The following is a 12786-nucleotide window of genomic DNA, read 5'->3' on the forward strand; positions in this document are numbered from 1 at the left end:
CTCCGAGATCAGACTCCTGCTGCGTTTAGACTCCGAGATCAGACTCCTGCTGCGTTTAGACTCCGAGATCAGACTCCTGCTGCGTTTAGACTCCGAGATCAGACTCCTGCTGCGTTTAGACTCCGAGATCAGACTCCTGCTGTGTTTAGACTCTGATCATAGACTCCGAGATCAGACTCCTGCTGCGTTTAGACTCCGATCATAGACTCCTGCTGCGTTTAGACTCCGAGATCAGTCTCCTGCTGCGTTTAGACTCCGAGATCATAGACTCCTGCTGCGTTTAGACTCTGATCATAGACTCCGAGATCAGACTCCTGCTGCGTTTAGACTCTGATCATAGACTCCGAGATCATAAACTCCTGCTGCGTTTAGACTCTGATCATAGACTCTGAGATCATAGACTCCTGCTGCGTTTAGACTCCGAGATCATAGACTCCTGCTGCGTTTAGACTCCGAGATCATCGACTCTGATCATAGACTCTGATCATAGACCTGCTGCGTTTGGACTAAGTCCAGATGGTTTTGAACTGGTGTTTATCTGCTGCAGCATCTCTAGGCCAAGCTGCAGGGCGGCTCCCGTTATTATCAATAATCAGGCAATAATCTATAATCAGTTAAAGAGCTTATAAATCCTGTTTACAGCAGGCAGGAAACATGGAGTTAGCATAATTATATTAGATTTAGTTTGCTCAGATTGCAATAAATGATGCCTGATGTGGAGCTATGCTGAACAATGGGGGGTGGGTAATAACAGATCAAAGTTATTAATCTGGACAGATAAATTATGTAAAGTAAAATGGAAAGATGCACAAATCACACCTGGAAAAATATGCTGAGTATATTATTGTTATTATTATTGTTATTATTTTCTGCACAATCGGTTTCCAACATTAAAAGATTCTGTTCATTAATTTGTTAAGTTGTGGAACAAACTAAAGCAATGCCCAAACATATTCCTTTTCAATAAAATGTACAAAGAAATTATTTTCAAAAGGTTAGAGGAGCATTGTAGAAAGTTTTGTTTATTTGTATATATGTATGAAGGTATATGTGTATATATATTTATGTATGTAAATGTCTAGGTAGGTATGTATTTATATATATATATATATATATATATAGCAACTTAATTATAAATATTGTAAATTGAAAAAAATACAAGAATTAAAGGTGTAGGAGCACCTTTATTTCTTCCTACTTCTTTTCGCACATCTAATAGAGGTATATCCATTCAGGAAAGAAGGGAACCGAGTTTAATGTTTCTCTATTCAATGTTTTTAAACATTATTTTATTGTTTTTCTCTTGCATGTTCAAAACAAAGAATCCAATCCAACATGTTTGAGAGACAGATGGTTGGATTGGCTGTAAAACTGAAAACCTTCAAGATTATTGGTGAAATAATGAAAGATCAAAGAAGATGCTTGGAGGCAGTTAGAGTCCATCAGTTAGATCTGCAGGGTCTGCAGCATCTAGATCAGCTGCAGATGCCTCTTCTACTTAGCTAGTTCTAGTGAGGACGCAGGCAGCAGCGTCTGGATCAGCTGCCTGATCTACTTTCTATAGTTCTAGTGAGGACGCAGGCAGCAGCGTCTGGATCAGCTGTCTGATCTACTTTCTATAGTTCTAGTGAGGACGCAGGCAGCAGCGTCTGGATCAGCTGATCTAGGTTTGGTTCGTTTAGTTTAGTGTTTTGTTGTTTCTCGCCACACAGAGAAACAAAAACCCTTTTTTACTCCTTAATGGTTCAAAGTTTCTTTTATATTTTTTTCCTCACCTGCTACCATCTAAATGTACACTGCCAAAACCATATGTGTATTATCCACCTTAAATCTATATTACCCAACGTAAATCTATATTACCCAACGTAAATCTATATTACCCACCGTAAATCTATATTACCCACCTTAAATCTATATTACCCACCTTAAATCTATATTACCCACCTTAAATCTATATTACCCACCTTAAATCTATATTATCCACCTTAAATCTATATTACCCACCTTAAATCTATATTATCCACCTTAAATCTATATTACCCTAAATCTATATAAACCTGCAGGACTGAGGCCCTCTAAGACTCACAGGATGGAGGCCCTCTAAGACTCGCAGGACTGAGGCCCTCTAAGACTCACAGGACTGAGGCCCTCTAAGACTCACAGGACTGAGGCCCTCTAAGACTCACAGGACGGAGGCCCTCTAAGACTCACAGAACGGAGGCCCTCTAAGACTCGCAGGACGGAGGCCCTCTAAGACTCGCAGGACGGAGGCCCTCTAAGACTCGCAGGACGGAGGCCCTCTAAGACTCGCAGGACGGAGGCCCTCTAAGACTCGCAGGACGGAGGCCCTCTAAGACCCGCAGGACGGAGGCCCTCTAAGACTTGCAGGACGGAGGCCCTCTAAGACTCGCAGGACGGAGCCCCTGCAGGACGGAGGCCCTCTAAGATCCGCAGGACGGAGGCCCTCTAAGACCCGCAGGACGGAGGCCCTCTAAGACCCGCAGGACGGAGGCCCTCTAAGACCCGCAGGACGGAGGCCCTCTAAGACTTGCAGGACGGAGCCCCTGCAGGACAGTGGCCCTCTAAGACTTGCAGGACGGAGCCCCTGCAGGACAGTGGCCCTCTAAGACCCGCAGGACGGAGGCCCTCTAAGACCCGCAGGACGGAGGCCCTCTAAGACTTGCAGGACGGAGGCCCTCTAAGACTCGCAGGACGGAGCCCCTGCAGGACGGAGGCCCTCTAAGACCCGCAGGACGGAGGCCCTCTAAGACCCGGAGGACGGAGGCCCTCTAAGACTTGCAGGACGGAGGCCCTCTAAGACCCGCAGGACGGAGGCCCTCTAAGACTTGCAGGACAGTGGCCCTCTAAGATCCGCAGGACGGAGGCCCTCTAAGACCCGCAGGACGGAGGCCCTCTAAGACTTGCAGGACGGAGCCCCTGCAGGACAGTGGCCCTCTAAGATCCGCAGGACGGAGGCCCTCTAAGACCCGCAGGACGGAGGCCCTCTAAGACTTGCAGGACGGAGGCCCTCTAAGACTTGCAGGACGGAGGCCCTCTAAGACTCGCAGGACGGAGCCCCTGCAGGACGGAGGCCCTCTAAGACCCGCAGGACGGAGGCCCTCTAAGACCCGCAGGACGGAGGCCCTCTAAGACCCGCAGGACGGAGGCCCTCTAAGACCCGCAGGACGGAGGCCCTCTAAGACCCGCAGGACGGAGGCCCTCTAAGACTTGCAGGACGGAGCCCCTGCAGGACGGAGGCCCTCTAAGACCCGCAGGACGGAGGCCCTCTAAGACTTGCAGGACGGAGGCCCTCTAAGACTTGCAGGACGGAGGCCCTCTAAGACTTGCAGGACGGAGGCCCTCTAAGACTCGCAGGACGGAGCCCCTGCAGGACGGAGGCCCTCTAAGACCCGCAGGACGGAGGCCCTCTAAGACCCGCAGGACGGAGGCCCTCTAAGACCCGCAGGACGGAGGCCCTCTAAGACTTGCAGGACGGAGGCCCTCTAAGACTTGCAGGACGGAGGCCCTCTAAGACTTGCAGGACGGAGGCCCTCTAAGACCCGCAGGACGGAGGCCCTCTAAGACCCGCAGGACGGAGGCCCTCTAAGACCCGCAGGACGGAGGCCCTCTAAGACTTGCAGGACGGAGGCCCTGCAGGACAGCGGCCTAATAGTAAAGTGTTAAGAATTGTGAATGTAGCCTTGGATGAATCTGCTGTGTTGATCTAAACCAACTTCCAGGCAGTTTTTATTGAGATTATCTGATTCATGTTTATGATGAAGGGCGACGGACCTAAACACCGTTATTTGATTCTGGTGCCTCCACAGTTTCAGGTCTTTGCTGAATCATCAAGATCATAAGTTTGTTCCTGATGTTCTAGATCTGGAATGTCTAGAGATCCTGGTTTCTGTTCAGCAGCTCCACCTTATGGTTTCCCTCTGTGGTCCAGAACGGTGCCCTGTGGTGGAGACACTGTCCAGATCTTTAGCTCCTGTGGATCTAATCCTGCCTCGTTTCGGTGCCTAGCAACCCTCAGGACTACAGACTGGTAGCACTGACGTCCCATATAATGAAGACCTTAGAGAGGCTAGTCCTGGAGTGGCTAAGGCCCAAGGTCAGGCCCTTCACTGATCCACTACAGTTCACCTACCGGCCCCGTCTGGGAGTTGAGGACAGCATCATCTTCCTACAATCACCTGGACAAGCCAGCGAGCACAGTGAGAATCCTGTTCTTTGATTTCTCCAGCGCCTTCAACACCATCCGCCCGGCTCTACTAGGTGAGAAGATGACTGCGATGCAGGTGGAGGCCCCCATCGTGTCCTGGATTGTTGATTACCTGACGGGCAGACCACAGTATGTACGCCTACAGAACTGTGTGTCTGTGGTCAGCAACACTGGGGCCCCCCAGGGGACTGTCCTCTCCCCCTTCCTCTTCACCCTTTTCACCTCAGACTTCAGCTATTGCTCTGAGTCCTGCCACCTTCAGAAGTTTTCTGATGACTCAGCAATTGTTGGCTGCATTGAAAAGGGTGAGGAGAGTGAATACAGGACTGTGGTGGGCAACTTTGTCACTTGGAGTGAGCTGAACCACCTGCAGCTCAATGTGATAAAGACTAAGGAGCTCATAGTTGATCTGAGGAGGACAAAAACACCTGTGACCCCTGTCTCCATCCAGGGGGTTCCTGTTGACCCTGTGGAGGAGTATAAGTACCTGGGAGTGTACTTTAACAACAAGTTGGACTGGACTAGAAACACCGAGGCGGTCTACAAAAAGGGCCAAAGCCGACTATTCTTCCTGAGGAGGCTGAAGTCCGTTAGCATCTGTGGGACGATGCTGAGGATGTTTTATGGGCAGTGGGTTGAGGGTCGCTGAAAACAACAGGCTGAACAAACTGATCAAGAGGGCCGGTGATGCTGTGGGGGAGCAGCTGGACACCCTGACCACCGTGGCAGAGAGGAGGATGCTGTCCAGGTTTCAGTCCATCTTAGACAATGTCTCTCATCCTCTCTATGATGCACTGGTCCAGCAGACGAGCTCCTTCAGCAGGAGACTCCTCCCACCCAGATGCACCACAGGAAACCATTCCTACCTGTGGTCATCAACCTCTATAACGCCTCCCTCAGTGATTCAAACACCCCCCCCCCTTATAATTGACATTTATGCACTATTTTTGCACATCACGTATCACTTTACTTGGATTTAGTTTTTACATATGCATATATATATATATATATATATATATATATATATATATACAGAAGAGCTATATGTGTATGTATTTTATCTTTATCGTGTAGTTGGATAGATGTGTATATATATATATAAAACTGTAACGTGTAACTAAAGTAATTTCGTTTTTGGGATTATTAAAGTATTTCTGAATCCAAGCGGTTTGTTGTTGCAGGTTGGAAGTGAGGACTTATCCAGACCCCCCCCCTGCATGCAGCTCTTCTAAGGTTGCAGTATCTTCATTTCTGAGCCCCCATCCCCACCCCCACTCCTCCTGTTTCTCACCATGTCCTCCACCTCCTCCTCGTACTCCTCCTCGGGGGAGACCAGTCCGGAGGATGTTCCCCGCGGCGGCGGCACTATCAGAGTCTACCTACCCAACAAGCAGAGGACGGTGGTGAGTCGGCTGCTTTTATCTCCTCCTGTCAGGTCGTCACCAGGCCGACGCTTTCACACCACTGTTTCCACGGAAACCAAAAGTGTAATAACTCAGAGAAACTGACATCTTTCACAGCGTTTCAGTGAGCCGGCTGGTGTCAGATTTCACGGATGGCGCCTGGAGGTTTCCTCCATGTTTCCTCCCACTGTTCACCTCCTTCTTTTTAATAGTTTAATCCATAATTCAGGGAGATTTTCGCCTCAAACTCATTTTACTTCCAGCTGTGTTAAATACTGAGTGAATGAAAACAAACCTATTAGGAAAATAAAAAGCTTTACAGATATAAACATGTTGAACAGAGAAAGTGTCAGATTAAAGATGGCGTCAGGATGGCGCGTTAGCCGCCATGCGGTGAGAGCGTGAACACGCCACGTCTTTCCTTCCATGTTGGAATGAGTGATGCATCAATCCTCCGCCTCTTCCAGCTCAGCCTCAAGCTTTATGCCAAAAACCCAAAGTCACCTTTTTTATTTTTTTTTTCCAAATTAAATTGTAATTTTTTTTTTTAGATTAATTTAGTTTTAAACTAGCTCTATGACTGAAATACACTAACTAGATGTGGCCCATTTCACAGATATCAGACCTAGAATCTGTTCCACTATTGGACCGCTGGTGTTATTGGATCAGTGCGGCTCTAGTTAGAACGCTCTGTGCTTTTTCCTTTGCTGATTATTGGTGGTTTTTGGCTGAGAAGGGGGCAGTTGACTTTATTTGACCAATGAGGAGCTTCTGGAGTCTTTATATCTAGAGTCAGAAGCATTTTAGCAGAGTTATGCATCCTTGTTGCAATTAAAGATGTAAAATAATCCCACAGCAGACTCCTTGGACGGCGTCTGCTCTGGCTTTGCTAGGGGTTAACAGTGGCGCCCTCTACTGGACGGCAACAGCAGTGAAAGCAGGTTGTCAGCAGTTAATCAGGACGTAGTTCCAATCTAATGCACCATTTGTTTGCATCCCAGAATCCTTTGCTCCTTTAAACAGCAGGTGGCTGGCAGCCATGTCTCTCTCTAATCAGCACGCCATCGATCCCTGAAGCCTGGCTGCGTCTCCACAGGCGTGGAAACTTTATCTACAGCTGATTAGGGGTGGAAATCACACCCATCATGGCGATTCGATTATTTTCGATACTCAAGAATAAACCACGATCGATTCCTTTAATACGTTCATTTATTTTTTTACCTTACACGCAATGTTTCAAATTTGAAATATATCAATGAAAGCTGTGATATCGTTATGCATTTTATTTGAGAAACAACAGCAAATAACAGAAGTTGAAAAGTTGTACTCCACCTATTCCTATTAAAACCTCATTCACTGAAAAATGATAAAATCCTGCGTTATAGATTCTGAAAGGCACTTCTCCGCAGACGGGCCGCTGCTCCTCTCCCAAACTTTAGCTGACCGCAGATTTTATGACCGCAATTGCGGAAATCAACTCGTGAAGTTTGACCTGCTAGAAGAGCGAGGTGCGCGAGAACGCTGGGACCCTTTTTCCACCTGGATCTCCGCTCTTTTTGGCCCTCACGTCCCTCCGTTCCTCGCCGCCTCGGCCGTATCTAGACCCACAGCATGTAACTCAGACCACGCTTCAATACTGAGCATAAATCAAAAATGTCTGCATCACGCTCACTGCAACACACTGCTGTAAGAGTATAACGAGGAAGCGAGGTAGGAGGGCAAAATACGTTTAGCGCCACCGCAGCACGGGAGGAGAATTACACCCAGGAGCAAATGGATAAAAATAGACCGGAGGAAAAAAAATGAGTCGCTACAGTTGCGGACGTGTCGATGCATCTGATGGTCGGCTGTTGGATCGATGCATCGATAGAAAACGATTATTATTTCCACCCCTACAGCTGATATCAGGGAGACCTGAAGCTTCTGCCAGAACCGGTTCCAGCCGGTTTGAGGACACCATCAGTGCTTCAGGGCGGCTGTGAGGAGACGTTGAACCACTAATGAATCCAAAGCAGCTGATCAGGCTAGAGCAGCGATCCAGCTTGGCTGCAGAGCACATTCTATGGAAACAGCTCTATGTAGTCCTTGTATTAGCGGTGCTATAGTGACAGCACCTTTTATAGACGTTTAACCAGCAGCTTTCCCTCTTTCCTTCATGTGGTTTACCACATTCTATGATCTTTATCTATGATCCAACCCTTCACAATAAAAGCCTGTAGCGGTCTAATAACGGCGGCGGTGTAATTTATCCTCCATCATTAAACACAGGTCCTATTCTGAAGGCATGAAGGCAGCATCTATTAGAAATATCTATCTTTGTTAGATTGTGGGAAGGGATTTATGTTGGAAAGATGTGTCACAGACTCAAACCAGGTCACCATGGAGCTCTGCTCTGATTGGTTCCTTGATTGTTCTGAGGTCACTGATTAAAGGTTAATCAGCCCATGGATGTTAATAAATGATCACCTTCCACCTCTTTGATCCATCTCTGCTGTGTGTGCTGTAATGTCACCGCCGGCCACTAGAGGGCGGCGCTGCCATTCTTAGGCAGATGCCTCAAAGGTCTTTGCAGGCAATGTTTCCTCTAAGCTGCTTGCAGCTCAGTCACACATATTTCTGCACATAGAATCAAGTCCAGCTTAAACCCATAATCAGTTGGATCTAGAACTTTTGAATCTAGAACTTTTAGTTCTATACCATTTGAACCAAACATGATGAATTTATCATATATAAATATAGATTATTATTGATACATGAATCTATGTATCGTTCCAACTTCAAACCAACTATGAAATAATACCGGAAACAACTTTTAATTTCACTGCAATATTAATTCAATCTATTATTGTGTAATTATGATATACTGGCTCCCCTGCTGGGGGGTTAATTTATTAGTATTAGGAGGGTCATATATAGTTTCCGAACACACGCCCCCTACTGGCTGTGTATTAGAACAACAGTAAAAGTCAAACCAGCTCTATTATGGTCAAACTGATCAATCTGCACATAAATGGAATAAATTCACCTCAACTTCCATTAGAAGATAATCATTTAATAACCAAAATATTCAGCTCCAAGTCAAACACACCGCAATTAAAAAATATTCCCTAAACTAGTGAAACATGAACTAAATTGATGTAAAAAATGTATATCCCTTAATGATCTCACAATGGAGAAATAAACCCTCTGCATTTAACCCCTCCCCTTGGGGAGAAGTGGGCTGCCATGGTGCGGCGCTCAGGGAGCGGGGAGCTGCCATGGTGCGGCGCTCAGGGAGCGGGGGGCTGCCATGGTGCGGCGCTCAGGGAGCGGGGAGCTGCCATGGTGCGGCGCTCAGGTAGCGGGGGGCTGCCATGGTGCGGCGCTCAGGGAGCGGGGAGCTGCCATGGTGCGGCGCTCAGGGAGCGGGGGGCTGCCATGGTGCGGCGCTCAGGGAGCGGGGAGCTGCCATGGTGCGGCGCTCAGGGAGCGGGGGGCTGCCATGGTGCGGCTCTCAGGGAGCGGGGGGCTGCCATGGTGCGGCGCTCAGGGAGTGCAGTAGGGCGTTAAGGGTCTTACTCAGGGACCCAGAGTGGCAGTCTGTGGGGATGGAACCGGGTACTGCAGCCTTCTCAGAGCGCAGCACGCTGCTCTATCCTCTAGTTCTAGAATGGGAATAGTTCCATCTGAAATGAATGCAAATGGTTGATTTAATGGTTATTGAGTCGGATATGTTTGATTTTAAGGCACTTTATAGATCCAGATCAACCAGATCTTCCAGTCAGATGAAGACATAGAAAAAGAAGCATAGATACAAAAGGCTCCACAGGCGGCCCCGTCCAGGAAACACACAGCCAGGCAGACGAGCTCCGAGCCAGCTCCCATGTCAGAGGATGAAGAGAGCACATCCAGTTAGTCACAGTCAGAGAAACAGGACTACACTGGAAAAACGGGTCCTTTTCTCATCCTATGTTTAATATAAATCTGTTCTGGTTTGAGATGCTGCTCAGACTCATTAGGTGAGGCTTTGTTTTGGAGCTGCACTGCTTAATTTTTAATTCATTTTAATACATTTTCATAATTTCTCAAAGTTAAGTTTGGGAAATTGTTTTAATTTGTGTGGAACAGAGATGGAAGTAAACAAATAAACTCTGCTCACCATAGCTCTGGACAAACTGACGGATCTGGATGAGCTGAGAAAGGCTGATGAGCTTTAAGGTCTCCAACCTTTTTAAGCCCAACATCCTCAACCTCCACTTTGGTGGGAAGCAAGATCTACCTGCAGAGGAGCTGCAATAAAAGAAGATTCTACTTCAAACTTGAAGCCTTTTATTTACGAATCAACTCATTAAACAACTGTTTTTGAATTACATAAATGTTTTGGTCCAACGGGACAAATTAATGCAATGAAGGAAACATTGTAAGGAGCAAATCAAACTGGAGGAGCGTGGAGGAGAAGGTCTCCGTACGCGGCATGGAGCTCATCCATTAATGCTCTGATTAAGCGGCGCTGAAGCGCTTTTGCTCTAGTTGAGTTGATCAGTCTGACCACCACAGTCATAACATGATTAAAGTTCACAACCTTTCCCGCCAAAGTCTGCTGGTGAATGACACAGTGGTAATTTACAAAGTCGGGAAAATCGCTGTCATTACGACACAACGCAATAAATCCAGAGCGCACGCCGTGCATCGCTGGAGCTCCATCAGTGGTAACTGCCACCTGTTTGTCAATCGGGAAGTCATTATCACAGACATAGTTTAAATATCCTCACCTCTTGTTCTTTCCGTTAAATGCAAAAGAGAAGATCCTCTTTCTTTGTAGAGTCCGGGAACGCCATCCTGACAAATACACCCAGCTGAGCTGTGTCCATTACATCCAGGGATTCACCAAACTGGAGTGAAAAATATTCACAGTGTGACAAATCAGTTAGCACTTTTCGATCCATGTCAGCTGACGTTTCCTCAACCCCCCGCAACAGTGTCCGGGCCAAGCTGGATACTGCAGAGCGCCGTTTTAATGTCGTCTTTGATGCTGAAGCTGTTGAAAACCGTATCTGCAGTGATGGCCATTGCCTCCTTCATTAATCTGTAAAAGGCTTCTTGTGTTTAGCTAAAAGGTGACTAATACGGAATGAAGCTTCAGTCGCAGCCTTATGTTGAGCAACAGGTTTAGTGAAAAGTCACTGCTGGGTCTTCAAAGTCACTTTCAGCTCAGCAACTTTTCTAGCGCGGATTGCGCTCTTGGCGGGGAAACTGTCTTTGACGTGGTTGGTGTTGTGGTGTCGCTCCAGATTTCCTCTTTTAGACCGAGCAAGTGTTTGGTGGCACAGCATACACTTGTTTGTCACCATGGTGAAAATAAATTCCTCTTCCCATTCCTCATGGAAATGATAAGTTTTTGACGTTTTTCTCGGAGATGCCACCGGCTACCAGCTGACCACGTCCGCTGTCACCTATCAAATGTCTGGCTTGACAGCTAGCACCGTAAATTGTCATTTTGCGAAAGTTAATTCTCAAGCTTTATTTTGTTATCGGGATCTACAGGGAATGTTTCAAAGATCTACCAGTCGATCGCAATCGACGAGTTGGCGACCACTGATCTAACGTATACACGTCATCTGCACGAGTCACAAGCAACAAGATTCAGACTCGGTCTGATCTTCTACAGGTCCTTAGAGTAATCAGGGAACCTGAGGACTCGGTCTGATCGTCTACAGGTCCTCAGAGTATTCAGGGAACCTGAGGACTCGGTCTGATCTTCTACAGGTCCTTAGAGTAATCGGGGAACCTGAGGACTCAGTCTGATCGTCTACAGGTCCTCAGAGTATTCAGGGAACCTGAGGACTCGGTCTGATCTTCTACAGGTCCTTAGAGTAATCAGGGAACCTGAGGACTCGGTCTGATCTTCTACAGGTCCTTAGAGTAATCAGGGAACCTGAGGACTCGGTCTGATCTTCTACAGATCCTTAGAGTATTCAGGGAACATGAGGACTCGGTCTGATCTTCTACAGGTCCTTAGAGTAATCAGGGAACCTGAGGACTCGGTCTGATCTTCTACAGGTCCTTAGAGTAATCAGGGAACCTGAGGACTCGGTCTGATCTTCTACAGATCCTTAGAGTAATCAGGGAACCTGAGGACTCAGTCTGATCGTCTACAGGTCCTCAGAGTATTCAGGGAACCTGAGGACTCGGTCTGATCTTCTACAGGTCCTTAGAGTAATCAGGGAACCTGAGGACTCGGTCTGATCTTCTACAGGTCCTTAGAGTAATCAGGGAACATGAGGACTCGGTCTGATCTTCTACAGGTCCTTAGAGTATTCAGGGAACCTGAGGACTCGGTCTGATCTTCTACAGGTCCTTAGAGTAATCAGGGAACCTGAGGACTCGGTCTGATCTTCTACAGATCCTTAGAGTATTCAGGGAACCTGAGGACTCGGTCTGATCTTCTACAGGTCCTTAGAGTAATCAGGGAACCTGAGGACTCGGTCTGATCTTCTACAGGTCCTTAGAGTAATCAGGGAACCTGAGGACTCGGTCTGATCTTCTACAGGTCCTTAGAGTATTCAGGGAACATGAGGACTCGGTCTGATCTTCTACAGGTCCTTAGAGTAATCAGGGAACATGAGGACTCGGTCTGATCTTCTACAGATCCTTAGAGTATTCAGGGAACCTGAGGACTCGGTCTGATCTTCTACAGGTCCTTAGAGTAATCAGGGAACCTGAGGACTCGGTCTGATCTTCTACAGGTCCTTAGAGTATTCAGGGAACATGAGGACTCGGTCTGATCTTCTACAGGTCCTTAGAGTATTCAGGGAACCTGAGGACTCGGTCTGATCTTCTACAGGTCCTTAGAGTAATCAGGGAACCTGAGGACTCGGTCTGATCTTCTACAGGTCCTTAGAGTATTCAGGGAACATGAGGACTCGGTCTGATCTTCTACAGGTCCTTAGAGTAATCAGGGAACATAAGGACTCGGTCTGATCTTCTACAGGTCCTTAGAGTAATCAGGGAACATGAGGACTCGGTCTGATCTTCTACAGGTCCTTAGAGTATTCAGGGAACCTGAGGACTCGGTCTGATCTTCTACAGGTCCTTAGCCATTAGAGGTCAAAGGCGGTTTGCACACTGCAGGAGGGATTTTGGCCCACTCCTCCACACAGATCTACTGTAGATCAGGTT

General features: G+C 47.3%; 1 protein-coding gene across 1 annotated transcript in view; it reads left to right on the forward strand.

The window, feature by feature from the left end:
* The window catches only part of araf (A-Raf proto-oncogene, serine/threonine kinase), a 44483-nt gene that overhangs the window by 17310 nt on the left and 14387 nt on the right, over positions 1-12786 (forward strand). Inside the window, exon 2 of the mRNA XM_038273880.1 lies at positions 5407-5628. Within this exon, the coding sequence (XP_038129808.1) occupies positions 5518-5628 (111 nt within the window). The 5' untranslated portion in view covers positions 5407-5517. The remainder of the gene's footprint in view (positions 1-5406; positions 5629-12786) is intronic.

This window comes from Cyprinodon tularosa, unplaced genomic scaffold, assembly GCF_016077235.1.
Source record: "Cyprinodon tularosa strain WSP-4 unplaced genomic scaffold, ASM1607723v1 ctg896, whole genome shotgun sequence".
Lineage (NCBI taxonomy): Eukaryota > Metazoa > Chordata > Actinopteri > Cyprinodontiformes > Cyprinodontidae > Cyprinodon > Cyprinodon tularosa.